Source organism: Astatotilapia calliptera, chromosome 17, assembly GCF_900246225.1.
Source record: "Astatotilapia calliptera chromosome 17, fAstCal1.2, whole genome shotgun sequence".
Classification (NCBI taxonomy): Eukaryota; Metazoa; Chordata; class Actinopteri; order Cichliformes; family Cichlidae; genus Astatotilapia; species Astatotilapia calliptera.
Window position 1 is genome coordinate 12,950,448 of NC_039318.1, and position 27,359 is coordinate 12,977,806.

The 27,359-nt window shown below is 39.8% G+C and overlaps 2 protein-coding genes across 3 annotated transcripts; both read left to right on the forward strand.

The window, feature by feature from the left end:
- Positions 1–850: 850 nt before the first annotated feature.
- Positions 851–12,556, forward strand: efcab7 (EF-hand calcium binding domain 7). Of its 2 annotated transcripts, XM_026147736.1 has the most exons (14): positions 851–1,015; positions 1,102–1,231; positions 2,999–3,210; positions 3,590–3,676; positions 4,128–4,305; positions 5,921–6,042; positions 8,169–8,310; positions 10,108–10,217; positions 10,417–10,580; positions 10,808–10,941; positions 11,053–11,201; positions 11,328–11,537; positions 11,896–12,003; positions 12,154–12,556. In XM_026147736.1, exons 2-14 carry the CDS (start codon positions 1,102–1,104, stop codon positions 12,232–12,234), a joined length of 1,827 nt encoding a protein of 608 aa, XP_026003521.1. In that variant the 5' UTR covers positions 851–1,015; the 3' UTR covers positions 12,235–12,556. The 2 variants fall into 2 exon arrangements, with proteins under 2 accessions (XP_026003521.1, XP_026003520.1); XM_026147735.1 differs by having other exon boundaries at positions 851–1,231.
- Positions 12,557–16,093: 3,537 nt separating this feature from the next.
- Positions 16,094–25,213, forward strand: pgm1 (phosphoglucomutase 1). The gene is made up of 11 exons (XM_026147404.1): positions 16,094–16,461; positions 19,046–19,208; positions 19,328–19,471; positions 19,685–19,810; positions 20,004–20,194; positions 20,997–21,151; positions 21,250–21,365; positions 21,459–21,594; positions 21,915–22,098; positions 22,447–22,581; positions 24,443–25,213. Exons 1-11 carry the CDS (start codon positions 16,216–16,218, stop codon positions 24,530–24,532), a joined length of 1,686 nt encoding a protein of 561 aa, XP_026003189.1. The 5' UTR covers positions 16,094–16,215; the 3' UTR covers positions 24,533–25,213.
- The last annotated feature ends 2,146 nt before the right edge of the window (positions 25,214–27,359 follow it).

Here is a 27,359-nt window from a genome sequence, read left to right on the forward strand (position 1 = left end):
TGCCTGAAGTATTCACCCAGCCAATAGAGCAACTTTTCAATTGTACATTCTAAATTGTCAGGTTATGAAAATGAATGCAGAGACACCCACTGAAAAGCAGCAAATGAAGAACCCTCTCTGGTAATGTCTAAACTTCAGGCACTCACTGAGAGGAAAGGATTTTCATTTAAGTATTGAAAGAATACTTATATTTAAAATTATGATTGTTTGTCAACTTATTTGACCTCTGAGAATGGGGGACTGTAGCTGTGAATACATTATCAGCAGACCTTTAAGAACTTCTATATATGTGAAAAGGTCTTGTGAAAAATGTGAATGTAAATTACAAGTATATTTAAAACCTCTAAACTATCTTTGTTTTTGTTTTTTAAACTTGTTGCAACTTAAGTTAACTATAATGCAGCAAAAAACTATTGGTGTAGTTCATGTAGGGCTGCATTGCCCACACTTACTTAAACAGGTGATATTACTTTAATGAGTGTTCACAGCCTGAATTGTTGTTATGTACATATTCTTTGATGTTAACATAGATGATATGGAAAAAATCATAAATGAACGACCTAAAGTAATAAAGAGCTACCAAATTTTCACGGAAGAATACTTTATCCTTTTTTTTGTCTTTTTAAGTTTAAAGCCTTCAGGAACAGCTTACTATGCGATCGCATTTGTAGTTTTTATGTTTTGCTATATACGAACTTCCTAAAATACATTTTCCTAAAAACAAAGACTCAAACAACGTTTTAAATGCGATGTTTTTTTTATCATACATATTGTTTTTAATCACCTCGGCAGGGCAAACACCGCTTCACGTCCGTTTTAAAAGCAACCGGAACGTTTAACTTGTGTTTCTTCCGTGTCCGTTTTCATGCGTACCGTTGGATTTTTTTTGTTTACATAGCAACAGCCTAGATGTACCAGTATGATGTGTGACGATAAGTGTCATTGTTTCATTCTAATCTTATTCAATACACTGCATTTAGCTGGTTAAACATGACGGTCACAGCTTGATAATGAGGTAAAAGCTGCCATATCCGGCTACCGTTTTTTTCTAAGCTGGCGAGACTTAGCTAAGGGTAAGCAGGTCGATCTGTTCTTCGGAAGATGTCTTTTCAGGAGTCACCCCGTCCTTCTGAAGAGGATGAGGCTTTCTACATGCAGTGCAGAGCCGCGTACCTGGCTGTGTTCAGATCTAGTTTGACAAATATCACTTCGAAACAGCACTTATGCCGTGGTAAGCGAAGACAACTCACTGATTGTTAGCTAGCAACAAATAAACCTTTGTAAGCAGTTCATTGTGATTGTGATGTGTAGTAAGTAACAAGTTTTTATCGCTGAGTTTCACTATAATGGGCCACTTTTCTCTGTGTTCTATACTTATACTATGAAAAGAAATGATTGAAAGTAGAAAATGGGAATTTCCCCCAAACTCTGAGACCAGGGTGACCAGATCCCAACAACCTAAATGTGGGGCAAACATTAACAATGACGGGAGGTTTTTCATCGCTAATTTAAAGATAAAAATCCAGGATTGGTGTTTGCCATGTAAAGGCCAATTGTGTTTGCAGTTCTCTTAAGTAAAAGTTAAAATTTGCTCTTATAGCCTCATTCAACAGTCTTTATACACACTCTAATATTTTATTAGGGAAGCATCTATAAGCCTCCTTAAACTGGCACACTTATTTCTTCTGTCGCGGGGGGTGGGGGAGCTGAAGCCTATCCGAGCTGTCTTAGGGCAAGAGGCAGGGTACTGCATGTCTGTGGACTGTGGGAGGAAGTCTTAGTAACCGGAGAGATCCCATGTAAACAACAGGAGATCATGCAAATGCCACACAGAAAGACTCTGGCCTAATGGTGGAATTGAATTCAGGTGCTATCCACTGTGCCACCGTGCTGCCCAGTTTTTAGCAATAATTACCAATTATGACACACATATTCTCTGTGACTTCACACCATATTTCTCCCTCTGTTCAAACTGAAAATTCAACCAAAGCTGTGATTTTTTTTTAATGTTTTTATTTTTGGTGAATTGAAACTTGTAACTCTTTGATGAGTATGGCATTATACTGGCTAACCTTCTGACTATAAAAAAAAAACAAAAAACCCTCCATTCATGTGCATTTGGTAAAATCCAGTATGGAGAAAAGTGCATGTCCTGTAGAACCAGTTAAAATATGGGACAGGGGGTCAGGGAACAGAAATGCTGTGGCATTTCCACTTAAATCAAATCAAATCAAATCAAATCACTTTTATTGTCACATCACATGTGCAGGCACACTGGCACAGCACATGCGAGTGAAATTCTTGTGTGCGAGCCCCACAAGCAACAGAGATGTGCAAACACAACAACACAAACGAGCAAAATACAAGAATGGCCAACCTGAAACTAATAAATATATGTACAATATATAATAGTGTATGCATTTCTGGATGTGTATACTAAATATTTTCCTACGTGTGTGTGTGTGTGTGTGTGTGTATACACATTTTTACAAATTAAATAGTAAAAAAATAAAATAAAATAATAATAATAAAATATATAAAATATACAGAGTTGAATATGTGCAAAACAAGTGGCATTTATATACAGTGTGGAGTGCATAATGTTGAAGTTCCAGTAGTGAAGCTGAGGTGTCTATGACGTGTTCAGCAGTCTGATGGCCTGATGGAAAAAGCTGTCTCTCAGTCTGCTGGTACGGGACCGGATGCTGCAGAAGGACACTTAAAGAAGGACATCTGCTCATCCTATTTGGAAGGATGGCCAAATTTGAAAATAAACTTCACCTTAAGTGTTGAATTTAATTATAATTTCTATTGAAGTTGAGTCGGCATCAAATTTTTTGAGGTAAAAGGTTGCATATCTCACTGTAAAATTCTGTCGGTTCTATTCATCTGAATGATTTCCTTGTCCTGATTACCATCAGGACAATGTGGATACAGGGGGTTTCATTTATTTATTTATTTATTTGTGTAAACATTTGTTTCCTATTCCTCCATTCAGTTCTTCAACAAGCTGGTAGAAATCCATCCAGTGCCACTCTTAATAAATACTGGACTGCTACAACATCTAAGCTGAACTTTGATGACTTTTGTGAGATTCTCAAGCATGAGGAGAAAACTGAGGAGAGTGAGCTGATGAGAGTTTTTAAAAAGATGGATGTGAACGGTGACGGCTACATCACACACAGTGAACTGGAGAAGGCCTTAATCACTGTGAGTAGCCTAACACTTTGGATTAGATTTTCATCAAGTGGTTATACTTTAGTTATAAAGTGACTATGGTATGGTATATGGTTATATAAGTTTGTTATAGATGTCATTTTTGAGTTAACTGGCCACTTCATTAGGTACAACTCCCAAAAGGTTGATTCTGTTCATCTGGAATTAGCGTTTTCAGTGGGAGAAATGTTTCGTCACTCATCCAAGTGACTTCTAGAGACTGAACAGAATCAACCTTTTGGGATTTACTTACCTGGATGGTTGAGGATGCATCAAGACATTAGGTACAACTGTTCAGCTACTCATTACCTCAAATATCTTACTAGCAAATCACATGGCAAACGAACTGAAGCATATTTTCTTGCTCTTCTAGAGAGGAGAGAAAATGACAAAAGAGGAGGTGAATGCTATCTTCTCACTGGCTGACATCAACAAGGATGGCAAACTGCACTACGCAGAAGTAAGTGTAGACATATGAAATGACTTTTGCTGATTTTTATGTAATTATACTTTATAAACAGCTTATCTTAAAAGCCCTTGTCCCTGTTTCCTGTATCACAGATTGTACACACATACTGTACAGTGCAGTCGTGCAGCCTTAAAGAAACATTGAAGTTATCAGGTTTATACTGAATTTTCAGTCTTCCGTCATTATTCTTATTGCTTGCTTATACTGGACTTTTGTTATGGATACACTATATCTTAATATGCCATTTACTCAGAACATTAATGAGTAACACGAAATTCTAATTCTTCCTCATATTTGTTCCACATTCATGTTTATTTAATATGTCTTCTACTCATTCTTAACATTGCCTAACACCAGACTGTAAACATTCATCCCGCTGCTTGTTGCTTCAAAGTATCGCTCATGCATCATCCTCTTACTCTTGCTTTCCTGCTGCTGTCAGTTCTGCAGATTGTTTGCGTCTACAGTAGAGCAGTGTCAAACAGCTGCTTTGGAGAGACTTGATGCTGATGCCAAGCTGAAGAGACTGAACTTTGGCAGTCAATCATACAGCCCGCCAAAGAGCTCCGTGTCATCAGCATCATCAGCAACTCAGCGGGCGGACACGACGCCAAAGAAAGGTGCAGGATTCGACCTTCTAGCGAGAGCTAAAAGAAAAAAGGGATATCAAAATTTTGGTTAAAAAAACAACATCAACTATACAACAGTTTTGTGCAAAATTTTCATATATTTGGATGCACACCCATACACACAGATTTCCCATTTGCTCGGTTACTGATCGATTTTTCACTCACTCCATGACAAATCACCTCATTAAGACAGTCCATACATCATAATAGCCACACAATTAAGGTGGCCTGTTTGGAGGGAGGAGACTGTAAAGTGTTTTGATTTGAGTAATCATTTCTGCCATTAAGAGATTGACATTGGCTCTGTCAACTCTGAGGAAAACTCCAGGCGTTCAATCACTTTTGAAATCCCACGTGATTATTTTTCTTTTCTTTTCTTTTCTTTTTTTCGAAGTTGGTAATTTCCAACTTGCTAAACTACTATTTCTTACAAACATGAGAAATGTGTGCTTCTCCAGCCACTTTTTTTTTTTATTAAGTGGATGTTAAACGCTCACTTTTTCACTTTAGAAGCACTGTGTCGAAAAGAACCGAGGTCCAGGATGAGCGAGCCAAGGACAGGCTCACAGTGGGAAGATAGATGGGGTTGATTTAAGTGGTCAGTCCATGTTCATGTTATTGATTTGGAGGATTCCACCACTTCTCACTGGGGAGATGATGAGGGATTAGAGAGGAGGCCCAGTCCACCACTGCTGCAAAAACAAATGAGCTTCCAGATAGTAGTCGGGATTATCACATTATTGCGCCTCTCCCATGTATTGATTTATACGCGTTACATTTTAACAAGGCTCTGACACAAGATGCTACGTGATCGCACATGTTGAATGGGTTATTCTTCCAGCTCGAAAACAATTTGGACTGCTCATTTGGTCTTAGATTTGTCAGTAGAAACCAGAACTGCCCCAAGATATACATTTTAATCATATCAGACATGGGTAATTTTGACATATTTTTTTTCTCTTTACCAAGAACTGCTGAGAGATGATTATCTGTTCATTCTGCTGAAGAAAAAACTACCCCAACATTCAATGTGCGCTCACATGGAAGCTTTTGTTGGGGGGGGTTACGTTTTAATGCATCTGTAGACCGCCTAGAATAGTCCCAGCAAAATAGATCTGTGACAAACACAATGACAGTGGGTCTGTTTATTTCTTTGCTACGGTAATTTGCTCATAAGTCCGTCTCATTCCTTCGCATCTCCATTTCCCAGACTTCGAAACAATCAGACCACTCATTAGCAAATTGACATTTTCGAGCTTCAATTAGTCTTCGAGGAAAAAAAAAAAGTTGCGAGAGAAATAGATTTGAAAAGGAGCCGTTACACCACTTGTGCTTTCAAATGGGTCTGTAATTAATTCAACTGAGCTTGAACTCAAGACCACACTTTGCCAGAAGCCAAATGCAAGGTAGCCATGTTCGCATGAACTTGGAAATAGATTTTGGATAAGAATTAGGGAAGGCACAGGCTGGCCTAATTTATTTGTCAGTAAAAGATGCTGTGTGTGTGTGTGTGTGTGTGTGTGTGTGTGTGTGTGTGTGTGTGTGTGTGTGTGTGTGTGTGTGTCCATGAGAATTTTTACGTGTCTGGCCTGTGTGTGTGTTGCAGACAACCGCTCATCCTCCCGGCCTTCTTCAGCTCGCAGCAGACGTTCGTCTCTGTCAAGCTCAATCACGATGACATCCAGCAGCACTAAAGCCAACAAATTCCCAGAGCCTTCAGGTTTACAGGTAACCCCCTTCAGTCGTTTTGACTTCATAGCTACATCTAATGAATAACTTCATTATTGGTTAACCTGTCAGTTTTTCCCAGAGCCTCTCAGTCTATTACACTGGCTTGTACACTTGGAACCAGAGAAGAGTGTACATTTGTGTTTAATTTAACGAAATGAAATAATTAAGTGATAATGAAAGTCATCATCAATCAGTTTGTGCTTTAAATAAGAGTCCATCCATTGATATCACTGTTTTAAAACCACATTTTACCAGCATTTGATTAGAGAAAACTTAATTTAATGAGAAAATGAACAATATCTGTAGATGATTTGGAGTTTATGCATTGCTGTTAAGTTTGAATCACAGACCAAACTGGAAATATTAAGTACGTGGGGCCCTTGTGCGAGGGACCCCATTATAAGAAGCTCTACAGCGTTGCCTGGTGTCATGCAGTATTTTTGATGGGCAAATTTAGCCCAGGGCAGACAGATATACACTGTATTGATCTCACACTCTTTGTTTTCACTCTTTCTGGCTTAACCTCAGCTGGTTTGCTTTACAGCAAAAGGGGCGGTGGGGGTGGGGAGTAAATATATAAATAAAACTAACAACCCCCTGCTCCATCTCTCAGGTGCGAGCGCGGTGTTGAGATTGGAAAGGGCCAGACAACCTCGAGGTAAAAGAATGGTTGTCCAGAGATTACCTCTGAGGGGAAGTTCTGCTCGCCATATTGGCTTTTATATTGCCACAGGCTGATGACTGGGAGGTGGTGGGTGGAGGGTAGGATGTGTTTTTGTAACTGTGTGAATGTGTGTGTGGATGTGTGTGTGGGATGCAAATATGTCTTCATGAATAGAAACCCAGCCAGTAAGGATTATTCTTACTTATTCTGAGTGTTTGTGTTTATGTACAGGTTACAAGTGTAACAAAATGAGAAGGCTGCGGTTTAAATGCTCGTGTGTGTATGTGTGTGTGGTTGTGTTTGTGGCTGGTTCGGTGTCCTGTGACCCTGTGTGAAACAGTAAATCAGACCTGTGGCCGGAGCAGGTGACAGCGCCTGTATTAGTCTGCAGGCTGACCCTCTCTCTATGGGGGCATTAATTCTGATGTCTTTAAGCAGTGGATGGGAGCCTGTGGCATTTCCCCTCATTTAATATTGTCTGGACAAACCTCTGAAGTGTTATGGTTTGATCTTTTATGCCTCTCAGCCCAAGATAAATACTTTGAGAAAATAGCTTTTCTCTAAAGGAGTGACATGCTCCGTCTTTATGGTACTTTCTTTGTTTAACTTGGTGATTTATTTGTCCACTAAAAGGATATATAGCCTATTCCAGACGCGGTTGGCCCTCAATGCCCTCTTACCGTGTGTCCACACCAACTGTGTTTTCATTTAATGTGTCTCCAATGAGTGGAATGAAAACTTCCTCGCGCTGATGTTCCTGTTCAATTTCAAATTATGACCTCATTTCGGTTGTGCTGCCAGAAATAAGAACAACAGGATTTCAAAAGGAGAGAAATATTAGGATTCATAAATTTTGCCAAAGTAGCCTCTTGATAGTTTTGAATGACCGCTGGCCCAAGATTGAAAAGTCTGTATTTATCAAAGTTAAATGGACTCCAATTTGCCATATCAAGTCCTAGAGGAAGATTTAGTTGAGGCTGCGGCAGAAAGGCAGTAGGACTCTGCTGCCCTCCTCTGGATCAGCGCGTGTATAACGTGTGTTTTCATGCTGCCGAGCTGACATTAGCTGGGTAATAATGGATATGCCCCCATGAAGATTGGAGTGGTAATTATCTCAATGGCACTTTCTGTTAATCAAGCGAGCTGCTTAACTGTTATGACTGACTGCTTTATTCACTTTGTCCCTATCACGAGATCAGTCCTCCTGTTAAACAGGAGCTGCACATTAGTTTTGGTTTCTGCTGAATTAATGTGTTTTGTTGTCAACCAGGAAAACTGTGTCCAGATTGTGTTGAGATCTAAGATGGGGTCACACGTAGTAAAACTTAATAGCATACAAGTAACTAAGGAAAACTGTACACATAGTATTTATGCAACTGTAACAACTGTTATTCCTCACTGTTTCCTCAATATTATATTAATGTCTGAGTCAGAACAGGAATATTTTCCATTTTTCTAGGGTTGGAATCACAGTTTTATGAAAGGCTGCTTCTTTTTGGAAGACGACGGGAGTATCAGCGCTCTGCAGTACCAGCTCCACATCCCCCACACGACAACCGTCTACCTAACCATCCAACCACTCGGCCTCAGCCACAGACCTGGTTGGTACTTAAACTGCAGATACAGAGGAAATGTATCTTTTTAGAGAAAATATTGTCTCATTTTGAATTTGATCTCAAAAAGCTGGAGCAGGCATCTGTTTACCGCTGTGTAGCATCACCTCTTCTTTTAACAACAGTCTGTAAACATGCGGGAACTGAGCAGAGCAGCTGCTGGACTTTTAGGAGAGGATGTCGTTCCATCTTCTCTGATTTAGGATTCTAGCTGTGCAACAGTCCTGAGTCTTTTTGTAGAAATATTTTTTTCTTTCATGATGCCCCAAATGTTTTCACTTGGTGAAAAGTCTGGACTGCAGACAGGCCAGTTCCGCACCCGGGTTCTTCTACTGTGAAGCCGTGCTGTTGTAATAGAAGCAGTTTGTGGATTTACCATTTTGTTGCTGGAATATGCGATGCTTTCTCTGAAAAAGATGTCAGGATGGGCGCATGCGTTGCTCTAAAATCTGCTTTTCAGCATCGATGGTGTCAGTTTAGCCTGTGTTTGTAGATGGCATAGTGAACTATGTTCGCAGTGATTTCTGAAAGGGTTCCTGATTTCCACACCAGTGCCACTTGAGGGCCTGAAGTTCACAGACATCGAATGCTGATCTTAATCTCTAATTCTCTTAACCTTTTGATGATATTATGAAAGACAGATTATGAGATATTCAAAACCATTTCAACTTTATGTTGAGGAACATTATCCTGAAATTCATCCACTATTTGTAGACGTGAACTTCTGCCCAGCTTTTCTTCTGAGAAACTCTAAGATGCTCTTTTATACCCAGTCATATTACTGGCCTGTTGTCAGTTAACATAATTAGTTGTTCCTCCAACTTAGGACCGGTTACTTCTCTAGCCTTTTGTTCCTCTGTCACAACGTTTTTGAGACATGCTGCTGCTGTCAAATTCAAAATGAGCTGATATTTTTCTTAAAATGGTCCATTTTGTCACTTTAAACATTTCTACAGTGAATGAAATATAAGTTTATGGGATTTACTAATCATTGAATTCTGTTTTCATTTAGAATTTGCATAGTGTCCCGTCTCTTTTCTTTTGAGTTGGGGTTGTGTATATTACTATAAGAAAGGGACAGGGCCATATTTAATCTCTCACTGGAATACCCCGATGGTACTTTGGAGTAATGCAGGGGATAACGACATAATGTCATGTTTTGTAGTTCATCTGAGGTTGTATTTACCTCATTTTTTAGACCTGCTGGTGAGGTTATTTTTATTATCCCGATATATAAAAACTGAAAGAGGTTGTACTTTATTTTTCAGACGACTTTAACTGGGTGAAGAAACATTTCAAAGGGGGTGTACATTATTGAACAGTGTTTGAGAACCACTGTTTGAGCTGAGTGGTTTTAGATGTTCCCTGTGATGCTGTAACATAAAGTATTGTAGAATAGAAATCACAAAGAAGATCTACTTTCCTTTTGCTGTTTAAAAATCTGTTACATCGTGTAGCATCAGGTCAGACTGAATTTCAGCTCAGTGGAAGATCATTTATTAGGAAGGCGCACATCAGTTTATTTGTTTTGGCTCAATCAGTAGACTGACTGGATTAATGTGGGCTGCAAAAAGTCTTCGAGGAATGTAAAATCTCATCGGTCCATTTCATTTTGTACAATCAGAAAAAAACGTTGAAAATCTTGGGTAAGTTGATCTTCTTTGAACCCTCCCTTATTGCTTGTAGGGTAAAAATCTGTGCTGAATTAAATAGTCTGTAGAGCTAAAATGTTAAAGTCCTGTGTAAAATCTTTATGCATTCATGTGGTTTTGCTCTAATTTTCAGACAAGTCCTCAGCATGGATGACAGTGGACACAGCACTTTTTGTCATGTCAGCTGGTGAAACTAAAGAAGACACAAATTTAGTGTGTTTCACTGAGTCAAAAGACAAAGAAGTAAGTTTGGCTGTCTTAACAGGTCCGTATTATTAAATCAGTCCCATTGGGACTTGATTGATTTAAAAGCCAGACCCAGATCCACTGATATCATAAAAGCTGGAATCATTTGGGAAGCTGAAATGTGATGATATTGTATGCCAGGATATTTTTGGTGTTGTCTGTTTACTGTGCAACCTCTTTTTTTCTATCTCTGTAGAAGTATATTTGGAAAGGGGAACTGAATGCTGGGACATACCACCTGCTTCCCTTCACCAGTGGCTGCAGGTTAAAGAAAAGGAGCAGAAAGAGCCCTTCTGGTAAACCCGTGGAGTTGTTCTACAGGACTGACACAGAAGAACTAGACCTGACCAGGGAGTTCAGGTGAGGCTGTCTCAGTTTTACAGTGTTTGACTGGTGAGAATTTCAGTGTTTACTAATCTATAAAATGTTTATAAAGCTCAGTGGATCCACACTGGGATAAAAGTGTGCCGTGCTTTGCTACCTCTGTTCTTCTCACAGGACCTGAAGGAGTGAGGACATCTGAAAAAGTTGAAGTTGGCTGCCTGCAGGTCTGCTGATATTTCTGTGTTGCTCTGTTTCTGCCACAGGGAGGTGCTGTCTGACATTTTTGAGATTATAGACCTTGATGGCAATGGTTTGCTCAGCCTGGAGGAGTACAATTTCTTTGAGCTCAGGACCAGCGGAGAGAAGTGTGACAAGGATGCCTGGGCCGTCTGCAAAGGTAAAAATTATGAAATTAATATGAAATTAATTGGAGGAGAAGGCGCTATTACAGTATTATATTGATATTACGGTGATATTAAAGCTGTCTTCTACCTCCTTGTGGTAACAGAAAACTTTGATATGAGAAAGAACCAGCTGACACGACAGGGATTCATGGAGCTGAACCTGATGGAGGCCACTGAGAAAGATGGAGACCCTGCAGACATGTGGGTCACGCTGGAAGCTATGGGTTACAACCGTATGCTGGAGCTGGTAGAGGTAGGTTTGCATATATGGTTTTAGTCAGAATACATAAACATACATCCTTGGCATACATGCAATAGCCTGATATCAGGCACACATCATGACTACTTACTACATAAACCCTCCCTCCCGCTCCACCAGGCCTGTCCATTCCAGATAGACGTATACTGTGAAAGCACTCAGCCATCCATCCAGCCCCTCAGCATGGATTCAGGGCCCAAGCTTCTGAACCAGGCGCTCCAGAAGTCCATCACAGCTAGAACAGGGGCCAAAGCACTGAGGGGACACGACAATGTGTTCATCTACACCTACAAAGGGGAGCACAGGATTTCCTCCCTCATTACCAACAAGGTAGAGTACAAAATTTGTGTAGGAGGAATTATAAGAATGTCACAGATAATCCCTTAAATAAAAATGGTGTTCGTTTAGAGCATCAACGTGATTGATACTTGTATTTGCCAAACATCTGCAGTGGATAGCACTACCCAAACCTTACTGTCTTAATACAGTCAACTGCTATAGAGACGCACTATTCATTTGTAATTGTTATGCAGCAGCAGTGTCCTTTCTCATAGCAACGAGAGCGACTCTAAAAGAATGATCCAGTGAAGCAAAGCAGCTACTTTATAAGAGTGCACCTGATTATCATGAGAATGTTTAGCTTTATTCTGTGTAATAATCAGTTGCACACTGACTGCTTTGATTGCAGACAAACCAGAGCGTGACTGTGCATGTGAACAACGAGCAGAGCAGGAACTGCTGCAGTAGCAGAGGCATGACAGTGTTTGCTGTAGAAGTGCCAGCCAGGACTAAAATGGTAAGTAGGCATGGTAACAATGCTGCTTTGCTAATATTATAATGAATTTATAATCATTATTATTTTATTAGAAGAAAAAAGACACTTTAACATTTAAGTTATTCACTCCATGTAAAAAGCATGATGCAGGATATTGATGATTTCCTGTAGGTGTGCCAACATGTTCTACCCATCAATGAAAAACAGGACTGGATCTACAGCTGTGTGGAGACCATACTACCCGGAATGTAAAGTCCAGCCTGAATGGACAGCTCTTTATATTCTGGCTAAAATGTATTCGTCAAGGTTTTAAATGTGGGCACTAAAGAGCGATTTGTTCTATATCTGGCATTATATCATGAATGTGAATTATCATAAGTTGTTCTAGCTCTGCTTTAATGATTATGTGTATTTTTTTACTGTGAGAAATGGCTGAGTGCCTAATCATTTCAGCTGCCTGACTTGTTGCCTGGCCTGTAATATTGAATTTGTAGGTAGTCGATGAGTTTTGTGTAACATCTGGTTATAATGGAGACGGTTAACAATTTTCCTGCTGTTTTAAGTTGTTTTCTTTTTCCTTCTGTTGTTTTATTATTATTGTTATTATCTTTATTATTTCTCTCTGTTGAATTTGTCTTTGTTACTTTGTTATTACTGTGATACATGGAATCAAGGATTGAAGATTAAGGGTTTAATTTCTAACATTTAGAAAATCATGTCATTATTATCATGTCACAATAGAGTGTTATGTCATTATTAGGGACACAACACTTTCTTATGTTCATTTTTTTTTTATCACTCTTGTCATGTAACGGTGGATTTTACTTATGTTAATATTGCTGAATGTCATTACCATCTTGTTTCGACAGAACAGATAAGAAAATTAAAGGAAAAGAACAAAAGTCCTTCTGTTCACATAAATGTGTTTGAAAATTAGTAATACTAATTATTTGAAAAAAATCTCTTACAGCAATATTGAAAATTCCTGTCAAGGATTCATTAAATTTGACATTAGAGAATTATCAGCAAGTTTTCCATAAACACAGGAATGTCATTCTGGCTCCAACATTGTCTCCTGGAATTAGAGACACTTGTAAGTACATGTTTAGCTGATTGTGGCCATCACTGAAGTCATTAATTTTGTTACATAGTCTTGCAGTTCAAGAATATTTATAAAGAATCAGAATGATTTTAGGCACAGATAACAGTTGTGAAAAGCAGATTTTCAATTCCAATTGTGAAGAAGACATAAACTGATCCTAGTTCACACTGAACTGCAGCAGTTTAAATGCTGTGGATGTTTGTTGAATGTAACCAAGAATTGTGCCTTAACTTTCATTCAAGCTTTGCAGACTATACAACCGTGCAGCTATTCATCCATACTCTTTACAGGGTATGGAGGGGTTGGGGATTTGGGGGTTGGCAATGAAATGCATTCCTTTGCATTGCACTCGGGTCTAAGCTTTATTTGCCCTTGGCCTTTCTAGTCGAGTACAGTGTTGACCTTCTATTTATATCTCTCAGGCCATTATTTGACCTTTGACTTTCTCTACTGAAACAGTAGAGCCAGCTCACTAAATGTCACATGACATGTGAGATGCATTTAATGTTTCAGGCCCCTGTCTGCTCTTCTTTTCCCAACATAGGGGTTTGGTGTCATTCAGCTGCTTGCAGTTGGACAGTGGCTTTGCCAAACGACTTCTCCGTTATGTGTGTTTTACAAGAGATTTAGTTTCTTTTTTTGCGTGTTGCTAGTTACAATAATGGAAATCCTTCACTTGCATGCAATCTGTGTGATTTGTGGGTTGCAAACTCTTTAGCAATTGTTTTTGTAACAGTCTGATCATTAATTCTTTTTCCTCACATACTTTTGTTCATCCCTTGATACACTTCTGGAAACATTTCTTATGAAGAACAGATCCCTGTTCTTTAAAACCAGGAACCCACTCACACATTGATATTTACTGCTAATCCCAGAAGTTCATATTTCTTGTAATACTGGTTTGTTTTTCTCAATGAAATTAATTGGGTTCAAATTTGTGTTCTAATGTTATAGTCGGAAACTTTTTTTCCCTGCAACTGTTAATATGCATTTTATAAATGTATATCGTAGTGTACAAAAGTGTTACCGCTCTTTTTTTTATATATAGCATTAGTCAATGCTGTTCATGTCCGTTAACATGGACGTGAACAGTTTACGTATAAGAAGGTACCTAACTCAAGAGATGACCCATTGTTGTGTTTGCACATAACAGACAACACAGCAAAAAACTAGCAGCTTGTTGGAAAAATCCAATTTGTTCCATTTTTGTTTTGTTGAGTCTATGAAAAATCCCAATAATAAAACAGTTTGACAGGCTTTAAATAGTATGTATGCACCAACAATATAATTCTGAAATAGCTAATTGTTGAAAACTTGGAATATCTCAGCATGGTGTGCAATGTCCTTAAAGGAAATTGGGCAAGTGGAGGACAAAAGAAGATATGTCAGTCCTGAAAAAACAGACTACAGCAGATGAACAGTATCTGAAAGTCATATTTTTAAGAAACGGGGGGAAAAAATCCAGACACAGCACCAGAGAAATGATTAACCTTCAGTTGATCCATCTACTGTTCACTGAAGCCTCATCATGGGGCAGGGATAGCTCAGTAGGTAGAGTGGTTGCCCCATGATCGGAAGGTCGGGGGTTCGATTCCCCTTAACAGCTACCCTGAGGTACCCCTGAGCAAGGTACCGTCCCTACACACTGCTCCCCGGGCGCCCAATGGCTGCCCACTGCTTCACTGAGTGAATGGGTTAAATGCAGAGAGCAATTTCCCCACGGGGCTCAATAAAGTACAATAATAATCAGAATTGGTCTCAGTAACCAATGGAAATGGGGAGAAAAGGCTGAGGTATGCCAAATTACACAAGAAAAGGACTGAAAATCAGTGGCAACAGGTATGACTGAGCAATTAATCCAAGTCTGAGATTTGTAGTTCAAATCATCATCAGTATTTACAGAAAAGATCAGGAGAGAGGTGCAACAGTGAGCCCACAGCCATATGCAAAACATATGGAGCCTCTGTTTTTGTAGTCTGATCCCAAACACAATTCAGTGAAAGCATACCTAGATAGAAGAAGACACAATGGAATACTATCAGTCATGGATTGGCCTCCACATAGACTGGACCTCAACATTATTGTAGCAGTGCTGTATTTATGTTTACGTTTGCACATGTTTCTATAAATTGTTGCACCTATTTTCCATTTCTCAGCACAATATGAAGAATTTGCACAGTACTTCTGTACTTAAGGACAACCTTCTGTTTTGACAGATCTGATGGTAAACTTTGTTCTACTTATGTTGATCAAACACTGTGAAGCAAAAGGCAAACAGCAATGGGTCGAAACTGGCTATGTCGCAAGCGTTACCCTGCAAATAATCATACATCTTTTTCTATGAGTATTGCAGGTGTAACTTCGTTCTCACACAATAGAAACTGCTTGTTTCATACAGTGGATGATGAACTGTAGGGAAGATTTGTATTCTCACTCAGTGTTTAAATTTGACCACTTTAAACCACCGAAAATGATCACTTTACAAATAAAGAGTCTACCATAATTCTGTATTCATTAATGTTATAAAAATGTATGTATAACACTATTTAGATCTTTTAAAAAATGCAAAATATTATTGTTTTTGGTGTTAGTGGCTAATACATCTCAGACACTTAGGGGATGGATGAGATTTCAATAAATCAGACCATTGATCAAAAAGCTGGGTGTGTGACTTTTAAAAATATAGTGCAAATAAAACAACACAAATAACATATTTTTGTATTATTTAATATCCAACATGAGCTCCTGAGTTGTGATTAGAGCGTTTCATCAGTAACTTTATCTTAATGTTGGTGGGGGGCGTATCCCTACGGTTTCTAGAGTTTTGCCTACAGCCCTGTGGACATTTTCCCCACATATTGCAGTTATAAAAATTCATTTTTAAGCAATATCCAAGAATGGCTGAAAAGCTGTATGAATTTTGACTTTTCTACCTTTCTGTTTGCGCTGTTGTTGAGACTGAAGAACTCTTCCTTGATCCCTCCTTTCTCTTTAAACCGGGAGGGCGGGTGTTTGAAGGGGGGAGTTGCCCGGTGTGTACGTGTGGCTGCTCCGACACTGCAGTCGCCTGCTTGTCGGACCGGACTGCGGATTACACGGGGGTGACCATTGGTGCTCGCTGGGGGTCAAAAATGGTGAAAATTACGACAGTGAAGACCAAGCCGTACACGGACCAGAAGCCCGGGACTAGCGGTCTGAGGAAGAGGGTGACGGTGTTTCAGCAGAACCAGCACTATGCGGAAAACTTCATCCAGAGCATTATCTCTGTCATCGAGCCTGCCGAGCGCCAGGCGGCCACTCTGGTGGTGGGAGGGGATGGGAGGTTTTTCATGAAAGACGCTATTCAGCTGATCGTCCAGATTTCAGCTGCCAACGGGGTCAGTAGCAGAACGACATGTTGTTCACCTTTGCTGTCCTTGCTGTATGTGTGCGTCTAGCTCACTGAGTCTGTTCCTATAGAATAGCTTGTAAGCTAGCAGGCTCACATCAAGCTAGCTGTCAAGTATATCAGATGCATTCCTAAATAACTAGTCTGTTGATTAGTTTGACATTATTTGGTTAGTTTAAAAATTAAAAGTTTGCTACATAGAAAGCTAGAGTAACTTAAGTAGCTTAATGCTAACCGAGAGAACGACCAAATGCTCAAAATATTTACTGTCAGGTCATGTATTATTAACTTGTTAGCATAAATATACGTATTTAAACATGGGTTACGTTCTGCATATTAAAATGTTTCGAGAGGTGCTGTTCAGTTCTATATTAAATGGGTTCATGTAAAGTTATGCAATACTTTAAAGTCAATGACTACAGTTGGGGTGGCTAATCAGCTGCTCTTACAAGCTCTCTTAACCACGAGAGACAGCGCTGAATCCTGAATGACATTCCTGCCTGTATCTGCGCCTTGATATTGGCCCCAGTTCATTCAAACTGTGTTTATGGAAAACTACTTGACTGTTCCATAAGGTCCAAAGCAGTCAGTGAATCTTTGGCACGTATCGCCATCCCCCCTCTGGATTTCCATGCGCTGTCTCCGGTAGCCTGCTTGACCGTGGTGATCTTTTGGATAAAGTGCACGAAGGAGGTCGCTTGCATGTCAGACCCTTACCTCTGACATTTACACCCTGACTCGCCGTTTTTCAATCATTGGATATTTTTTTAGGCTCTTGGTCCGTCTTGCCCAACTCTCTAAAAGGGAACAAAACGGGTTTAGATGTTGGGAAAGAAGGCACGATAAGCCAACGTTGTAATGTTTCATTGAATGTGTGGTTACTGGCTGATGTTACTCAAACGATTTTAGGCCATCGGGGGGCGTGGTCTGCAGCCGGTCACGTTGCTCTGCATATGTCTTGTGCATAAATGAGAGATGCACAGTGAGAATGCATCAACATAATATTATCAAACCCTATTACCTTCTTATTTATTTGCAAGGTAACCTCCTCACTCTCTGAGAGGACATATTCATTGTAGTCTAGCCTCGATCTGTGACCTTCCTTCTCATTAGATGGCCTCTGTCCTTCTTGTAGCTAATGCAAAGAAGCATTGCTAAATGGAGGGTTCATCTAATGAAAGTAGGTGTAAGTTGCACGAAGATGGCAAATCTTGGTGGGCATTTGTAATTTTGGGTCTATATTAGGAAATCTGGGTGAAATTGTATCATAAGTTACAGAGAGATGCACTACTGCCCGTGTGATTGCACAAAGCAAACCATTGTGTGGTTAAATAGACCGCGATAATGCCATGATTTCAAAACTATAAAAGGAGTCAAAATATAACCTATTCTGCAGCACTTGTAAAGCACTGGGCAGCAGGGCCAGCTCAGGTCATAATATAGCTGGCTATAAACAAATGTGATTTGTATGGTGGCCCTGAGAGGTCAAATGCACTGCAGCTTATAAACACAATACAAATCTAAAAAAAATGCTGCAAAAGTACACAAAACGCAATAGAAGTTGAATAAAAAAATGACGGAGGTGACAGAAAACTGAAACATGTGAAGGAATGTACCGAGATCAACTTAAAAGAAGTTGAGGATTCATCTATGTTGTGCTTTGGAAAAAAGACTCGAGCTAATGTCTTTCAATCGCATGATTCATTTAATACTGCATATATGTTTTCTGTTAGGTGTTTAGAGCAACTTGTCATGCACATTATTGTCTCCTCTTAATTACTCCTGTGGTGTTTTGTGAACTGTTTTTTCCTATTTGCTGATATTTTCTCAAGTTGCAGTATGTTTGACCTCTCAGGGCCACTGTAGATTTGCACTTACTGAATTTAAAACATATATAAATGCACACACATCTCTCACTTTGAGGGTCTTACAGGGACAAACTTTTATAGCCAGCTGAAAGCAGCAGTTTTGTTAAATCTGAGTTTCATTATAGTGTAGACTCATCACTCATTAATAAACTGCTACTCGGCTCGGGATTTCAGATTTGAATACCCTTAGTGTGTTAGAGGACCTAATATTGGCTGTAAGAGCCAGTCTGGTGCTACTCACAGCTGCTGTTCAGCTGATCTAACCACTTGGTATTGGGCAATACTATTGTAAAAAGTTTAATAACATAGTCAGGGGCGAGCCCTTGCAAGCTCTTGCATGTAAACAAAATTTATAATGAAATATAAAATGCACAGCTACCCAGTATAATGGTGCAAAGATGGGTGAAATAAGTTCAAGCTGTCATCCAGCAGCAGTGTTTTGGGTTAGCTCCAATAATGATTTGCAAAATCTGACGTATTAAAATAAATAAATAAATAACAAAACTGGAATAATTCAGGATGGATGTTGGAGAAAGGTGTGGATAACCTTCTCAAGGTTAGTCAATGGAAAAGGTGTTTAATTTAGTCTTTTGCATGGAGCATCAGTACCCTTATTACTTCTACATTATGGTTGGAGCTGTGAACAAACACACACTTTTGCCTGTGTCCATTAATTTGCACGTGTGCATCTGTTCCTGCCTGCAGATAAATCACCTAGTGATTGGTCACAATGGCATCATGTCCACCCCAGCAGTCTCCTGTGTGATCCGCAAGAGAAAAGCAGTGGGTGGCATCATCCTCACAGCCAGTCACAACCCCGGAGGCCCCAATGGAGACTTTGGCATCAAGTACAACATTTCCAGCGGAGGTGAGACAAGTGCACAGACCCACTGTTTCTCTAATCACTATAGTCCAAGTCATAGTTTGCTCAATGTTCCATATTTGGGCATTGCCTGGTTTCTAACCAGTGTTTAACTTTGAATGTAGGACCTGCTCCAGAGGGCATTACAAATAAAATATTTGAGATCAGCAAAAGCCTGCAGGAGTATCACATCTGCCCAGACCTCAAAGTGGATTTGTCTAAGATTGGCAAGCAGACCTTTGAAGTGGACACTTTCAAGCCCTTCACAGGTAACAGACCCACGGATGCAGAATCCTATCTTTAACTGAAAGATGAAGAATTAGTTAAATTAATACCAACGTCTTGAACTCTCTTCTCTTTGTAAACACATGTTCTAGTCTATTCAAATCTTGAATACATGTTGCTTTGTAATTTCATGTACTGCTGTGATTTGTACCAGGACTTGTGTGCCAACTTTGCTTTTCCCTCTTGATTTATCTCAGTGGAGATTGTGGACTCAGTTGATGACTATGCAGAGATGCTAAGGGGGATCTTTGACTTTGCTGCATTGAAGGAGCTTCTTTCAGGAGCCAATCACATTAATGTCAGACTGGATGCCATGCATGGAGGTAGGGATGAGCATGTATTAAATCGGTCATTCAAACAGTGGATGCTAGTTCCTAAATTGAATAAATTACCAACAGGCAACACAAACGGAAATAATCTTTGTGCATCACAGTGTAAAGGAAAGTTTGTTCCGTTAGTGACCATGGCAGCATGTGATGTGTGATCCTTTATTAATGGCGCTCTTACTCCCTCTAGTGGTTGGTCCTTATGTGAAGAAGATAGTGTGCGAAGAGCTGGGGTCTCCAGCAAACTCTGCAGTCAATTGTGTGCCCCAGGAAGACTTTGGTGGTCACCACCCTGACCCCAACTTGACCTATGCTGCTGACCTGGTCAAAACCATGAAAGGTGGAGAATATGACTTTGGAGCTGCATTTGATGGTGATGGTGTAAGTTCTTCAGCATTCCCCTAATAAAGGATCATTTAACAGCTGTATTGGCAAGAGCTGGGCGGCAGAGTTATGAAGTCTGGACCTGGATATCAATCTGTGATATTAAATCACTCAGAATGTATTTAATCTAATAAGTTTTCATTCAAAGTTTATATTTTCTTTATTACATGAGTCAATCACAATTTTAGGCCTACTTCCCAGAGTGAGATTGAATTTTGGAACAGCACTTAATGTGGAATGTTTTTAGTTAGCCGTTTTCCTCACCCTTCCTCCTGACAGCTTCATGTTTCATGAAAGGAACAGACCAAATGCTTAACAAAGAAATCACGAGAACTATTTGGTAAACTTGTCTTCAAAATTATCAATATAATCTAAGAAATGTTTTACAAAAATTATATACTTTGGGATTTGAAGGGTTTTAAAAGCTTTTTTTCAGGAAGTACTGACACTAAACCATCTGCTGCCGATTACCAAATCGGAATCAGCATACTTTATTAATCCCTAGGGAAATTATGTGGGTTACAGTTGCTCCAGTACAGTAACATTAACAAAAACAGACTAGACTATTTAACAGTACAATATGTTAAGATATAAGGAATAGCACAATATATACAAATCACCAAATAATAAATATCCAGAGTGTGATTATAAAAAAAAATCAAGAAAATTGACAGCTACATTAGAAAAAGGTAAAGAAAAGGGTGTGTGCAAAAAGGATGTAACTATTGCAGTGTTTACAGTGTAAATGAATAAAGTAATATCACAGCTCAGGATTGCCATCTTTTTGTCCCCTCTTCAGGATCGCAACATGGTGCTGGGTAAACATGGCTTCTTTGTGAACCCCTCGGACTCTGTGGCTGTCATTGCTGCCAACATCAAAAGCATCCCGTACTTCCAGAAGACCGGCGTCAAAGGACTGGCCCGTAGCATGCCTACCAGTGGAGCCTTGGACAAGTAAAAACCAAAACAGTTTTTATATTTTTGGGTAAATTGGAAAAAGTGCAAATCAAGAATCTTTTTTTTCCTTATATGATGTAATCTGTGTGTTTCAGTGTGGCTAAAACGCTGCAGATGGACCTGTATGAGACTCCAACTGGCTGGAAGTTCTTTGGGAATTTGATGGATGCTGGTAAACTCTCTCTGTGTGGAGAGGAGAGCTTTGGCACTGGTGAGACTCGGTCATCACATTTTTCTTTTTTTAGCTTTGACACCAGTAAGAATTGCCCCTCACCCAATCACATCTCTCTATGCTAATAAACAGGCTCGGATCATATCCGTGAGAAGGACGGCTTGTGGGCGGTGCTTGCGTGGCTGTCAATCTTAGCCACCAGGAAACAGAGCGTGGAGGAGATAATGAAAGATCACTGGCAGAAGTTTGGCAGGAACTTTTTCACCAGGTCAGAGGAGATGCCTGCATTATGATTTATGAAATGAGAGTTTGAATCCTAAAAGATGAGGGTTTTTAAACACCATTGACAGTGTTAAGAATTTTTAAACACCACTGTCAAAACATTTTTAAAAAACTCTACTTGAGACTATGCAGGAATGGCGCCTTTCAGTGGCAAATTGGAGAAATGCAGCACAAGTGGAGTGCAACAGTTATAATTAAACTTTCTTTACTTTTGTCTCTTCAGATTAAAAATGTGTCATTATCGAAAGTAGTTGAAAATGAGTTCCTATGTATATTTTTAAAATCTTGGTCTAACTTCACTTCCAGGTACGACTATGAGGAAGTTGACTCAGATGCTGCCAATAAGATGATGAAGGATCTGGAGGCGGCAATGTTCGATCCGTCCTTTAAAGGAAAGAAGTTCTCATCGGGTGATAAGACCTACGAGGTGGCCATCGCTGACAATTTTGCCTATACAGACCCTGTCGATGGGAGTGTTTCCAAAAACCAGGTGAGCAGCCTGCAAAACAGACCCCATTAATATTTGCAGTCCACAATTTACACAATATCCTGCAACAGTGCTCCGCTTGCCTCATGTTTTAGAGTTGTTGGGGGTTTTTTTTCCACTTCAGATGCTACTAAGAGTCTGTATCCAATTTAAAACAGATTCCATATTAAAATCAGACCTGCTAATGATGCGTTTCAAAAGCTGGCAAAATACCTGATGAGGTCATACCCCTGTGCATACACACATGGAATAACTCCCACCTCGTACATTATATAACCACATGTTACTGCTCAGTCGATATTTGAATTTGTCACCATCTCTTACATCTTTGTTTCTCTTTCGCACTCCCAGGGCCTCCGAATCATCTTCTCCGACGGTTCGAGGGTCATTTTCCGTCTCAGCGGTACAGGCAGTGCTGGAGCAACCATCAGGCTCTACATAGACAGCTACGAGAAGGACGCGCAGAAAATTTACCAGGATCCACAGGTGAGGACAGAGAGGAGTAATCCCAGCTGGTTGGATCCAGGGAGGAAAAAGATTAGACAATGAAGTCATCAGATAGGAAAATAAACAGTTACAAAGTTTTTTTTCTTTTTTCACGAATCTTTTTTATTTGCGTGCGTGTGAATAATTGTTTAGGAGGGAGGGGGGGAAAAAAGATATTTATAAAGGTTGTCAGCCCTTTATCCATCTACATCACAGCAGTTTAATATTCACATGGGCTTCTCAACCTTTTGGGTTGCCTGGAATGATCAGTAACGTGTACGATGGCCAGCTAGCACTGGGTGGAGCCCTCAACAAAAAAAACAGGCTGAGAGATTTTATTCAACATGGGAGATGAGATGATGGAGATGTTTGGCCAAGTTTTGACTTATGGCACCTTATCTGGACTGGTAAGAAAAAATGAAGAGTGCAAGTTCCAACTAGACACACTTCATAAAATAATTTTGAATGGTGCAGACAGGGAGGTGATGTAGTACAAGAAAGAAAAAAGTTCTGCTCCAGCTCTTTATCCTTTTCAGCGCTTGGACACTATGAATGAACAGATAAGCAGAAACATACTGCTTCAGAATCAGAGCTTGACAGATAAATAGCCAGCAGGTTAATGGTTCAGTTGGCTGACTTTGGGTGGGTTTGATTTACACACCCATGGGGTGATCTCCTTTCTGTGTGGATTTAGAGAAGAAAAAGTACCTCACACAAAACTGATACAAAAAGCGCTTATTTTATGAATCCGCTGCGTCGTGTTTTGTCACAGTTAATAGTGTTCGATGTTGGTCATGTTTTAGATTCTTCTAATTTAATCGTTCTTAAAAAATAGTAGATGTAAGAATATAGAGTTGAGCCCATAGGTTGTTGGGCAAGGCCACACTTTTTGTAGTTTTGCCTCTGTAGACCACCGAAGTGGATTTGACATCAATCAGTCATCACTCTGTGATAGAAGTGCAGATTTCCAACTCACAAATAACTATATTGACAAGCAGTTTGATGGCCAGGTGAGGCCTGTTAAAAAGTTGGTAATAATAATAATTGAGAGACACCTTAATGAATGGAAATGCAGGTTTACAAGTAGCTGCAAACCACTGGTGGTGGTTGTTGTTTTTAAATTAGATTTGGATTGAGGACCATGAAGGTCAGAAAGTCTGCACAGTTTGGGGGTAAAAAAGTGGAGAGATGAAATCAAGATTAACTTTTTCAATGGTGGGAAGAGAAAAGTAAGGAGAGACGACTCATAATTCCGATGTTGTGGCTGCCATTGGAACTGGATTACTAGTGCTTATTGATGATGTGACTGCTGATAGAAGTAGCAGGATGACTGTAGTCTCTGCTCAGATTCATTTAAAAGCTGCAAACAGACAGAGCTTTGCAGTGCAAATGGATAACCGCCCAAAGCGTACTGCAAAAGCAACACACGTTTCTCAAAGCAAAGAAACGTGATATTCTTCAATAGCCAAGTCAGTCACCTGATCACAAGACCGTGGTTCCCAGTTGCTGAATAAAAGTAAATGTCTATCAGGATATCTCAGGGGGGAAACTCAGAATTTGAAGATTTCTGAGGTATTAAAAACAATATTTAAATGTAAAATTAAAGTAATTTGTCCACTTAAAACTGAGCTTCTTAAAAAGGGGCTTAGCATATTTTGGACCAAAGTAGTTTTATTTTTGGCAGCTCTTCAGTTGGGCCTTGCTAGTTGAGGTTTCTGCTCATAGCTCTGATACTGGCGGCATTAACGGCAGCTTAGCAATACAGAACCAGAAGAAGCTGCTTTGTACTGAAGGACTTCTATAAACTGAATGACCTGAACAGGAAGTCCGACGTTCGCTGTTCTTTATGTATCTCGTCTAGGCGATCCTGGCTCCTCTGGTAGACATCGCCCTCAAGCTCTCCCAGCTCCACGAGAGGACTGGACGCACCGGCCCGACTGTGATCACATGATTCCGTTGCCACACTGCCTCCGCTCATGCTCAGCAACAGGATACTGACACTCTGTCTGGGGTGACGCTGCCCTTGAATGCTGTCTTGGCTTCAGTTCCTAGCTCTTTTTAAAGAAATAGAGCTGGACAATAACATGCAGGGTGAATACATGAGCAGCTCTTAATTTTTGCATAAAGTCATCCATTTCCTGTCTCTAGTGCTAGTACCCAGTGAGCTTTAATGGTGTTTTCTTTGAAATGTTGGTGAACATCTGCCTGAGGGTTCTGATCTTGTCCTGTAAGCTTAAAATGACATAAATGCATTAGATCATGTTCCGATGTTATGAAGAAAAGATTGGACTTTAGAAACAAGTTTGCTTCAGTAACATGCTCTGTGTTCATTTCAAGAAAAAATGTGCTTAATGTAATGTCAGGAATAATAATGTTGTTGTCCTGCTCTGTTCCTAAACTATATATCATAAAACTGAAAAAGTGCCACACTGACCATAGTTGAGCAGTTAGGGGAAACCTCACCCCTTTCCCTCCACTCCCCACCCCCATACTGACCTGGTGCCTTCTCCTCCTCCTGATCTCCAAAACCACCACATTAGCCTAATGGGATACACCAAACCACAGTTACTGTTAAACCAACACGTCCACCAGTGAATAAAAGAACCTTACATAAAAGGGCTGTAGTCCTGTTTCTTTGTTCTGTTTTGTTTTTTTTTTTTAAATGTTTGTCTAATAAATTCTTGTCATTCATTCGTCTGTCATATTCTCACAAATATGGAGCGGCACTGTACCTTTTCTTCTTGAAAACAGCAGGTATTTAGAGAAGTGGTAACTGCACAGAAACAGATTAAGAAAACAAAGCATTCAAAAGGCAAATGTGAAAGTGTATGTGCGTGTGTGTAGGGTTGTTTAGTGATTGCTTTTTGTTCAGTTTGAAAGTTATTCTATGTAAACACCGAGATCTTTTCCAGCAGAGCGCGAGCCAAACTGTAGGACGAGCCTGAAGTGCTTCCAAGACGACGATGCCTCTCCAAAGACATTCCTGAGGAAAGCGAAGTATAAACTGATGCGTTCTCTCCCTCCCTCGCAAGTCTTCTTGTTTTAGCAATGGTCTCTGTAATCCTACCAATTAGTTATAGTGGCAGGAAGTTAAAGGATCCAAAACTATGTAACGGCAAATGGAATTTTTTATTTTTAGGGGGGGTGTAGATCAGGAGAAGTTAGGTACTGTATTAGTGGGAACTTTGTTCTCTTTACATGATACACATTTGAAGTTGGTGGCATTCCTCTTCACTCTAAACACAAACAGCTCTACCTGTTTGCACAAATGCTTCCAAAGCCTATAGCAAGTAATTAAAGTTCCTGAGCTGGACTTAACTGTCCAGTCAAGTTGTATTTTCTTGCGGCTGTCTAAAGAGTTTCTTGTTTGATGACATTATGTTACAATTGACTGTTAATACACATTTCCTGTGATTTTTTTTCTTTCTTTTTTTTAAATGTTATTTCATTTTTTTAAGGCTTTAAAACATTTCACGTGGCGCTGTTTTCTATTAAGAGCCATTTCTGAGTAAATGTTTCAAATCTTTCATCTCTTGTTTACGTTAAGATTGCAGATAGGGGGGTTTTAAGGCTGATTGCTAGTCTTCAAAGGTACGTTTGGGACGTATAACTGCCCTAAACAGTTCCTCTCCATCCCCTTAGGAGTCGCAGTAACTGGGTGGAAACGTTTTCATGCTGCATTGTTCAGACCCTGTCAGGCTGACATAGCGCAAAGCATAATGTGTTCCCCTTGTTTGGCTCATAATGGCTTACAGGCTCTATTTGGATTGGCTGTCATTACATCAGGTAATCGCAATAAGGCTTACATTAAGCTGACCTGGTCCAAAGCTATTAGATATCCAAATGGCTTTCTCTGGAGCTGGCATGGTGCCGTGTGGGGTTTTTTTTTTAAGAGCAGCCTGTTCATTGCTTTCATACAAGAAGAGGGCGATGTGGCAGACAAAGACACTATTCTCAAAGGCTTTTTGCTCTCTAGTCATGTTAATATAAAGTATTTGAAGTAAAGTAAGAAATAGTTTTAGTAACACTTAAATACATGAGATCCTTTTACTCAGTCATCTGTATCACAATTCAAGGATTGACCTTCATTTTCTAGGTAGTTTGAGAATGCTGAAGGTTAGTATGCTGAATGTAATCAGATTCTGAGGTAGTTTTGACTGTTATGTGCAAAAATGAGCAGCTCTTCTGCTGCACTCTGTGTGATGCATACATGGCATGGTGATGCTTCGGTTAGCACTATCACCTCACAACAAGAAGATCATGGGTTTGAATCCTCAGGGTGACTGGGACCGTTCTGTGAGGAGTTTGCATCTTCTCCTTGTGCCTACGTGGGCTCTCTCCTCCTAAAGATGAAGCATTTGTTGGAGATCTGATTGTGAAATCTGCCTTTTGTTTTAAATTGTCTCTTTTTTTGTTACCACCCTGTAACAAAAAACACATTTCTTCCTATTTTTTTGTTGAGTGTTCAAAAAATGCCAAAGTTAACACAGACATTACAGTAGATAAATAGTATCTGAAAGTAATGTCTTTAAAAATCAGGGAAAAACATCCAGTCCCAGTCCCCAAGAAATGGACTGGTTCTTATACGGCGCTTTTCTACGCTATCTGAGCACTCAAAGCGCTTTATACAACTAATTCATTCACCCTATCACACCCATTCACACAAGCACTTTTTTTTCTAAACTGTTAGTGCCTATCTAACATTCATACGCATTCACACTCTGATGGATGCATCGGAGATCAACATGGAGTTAGTATCTTGCCCAAGGATCTTTGGC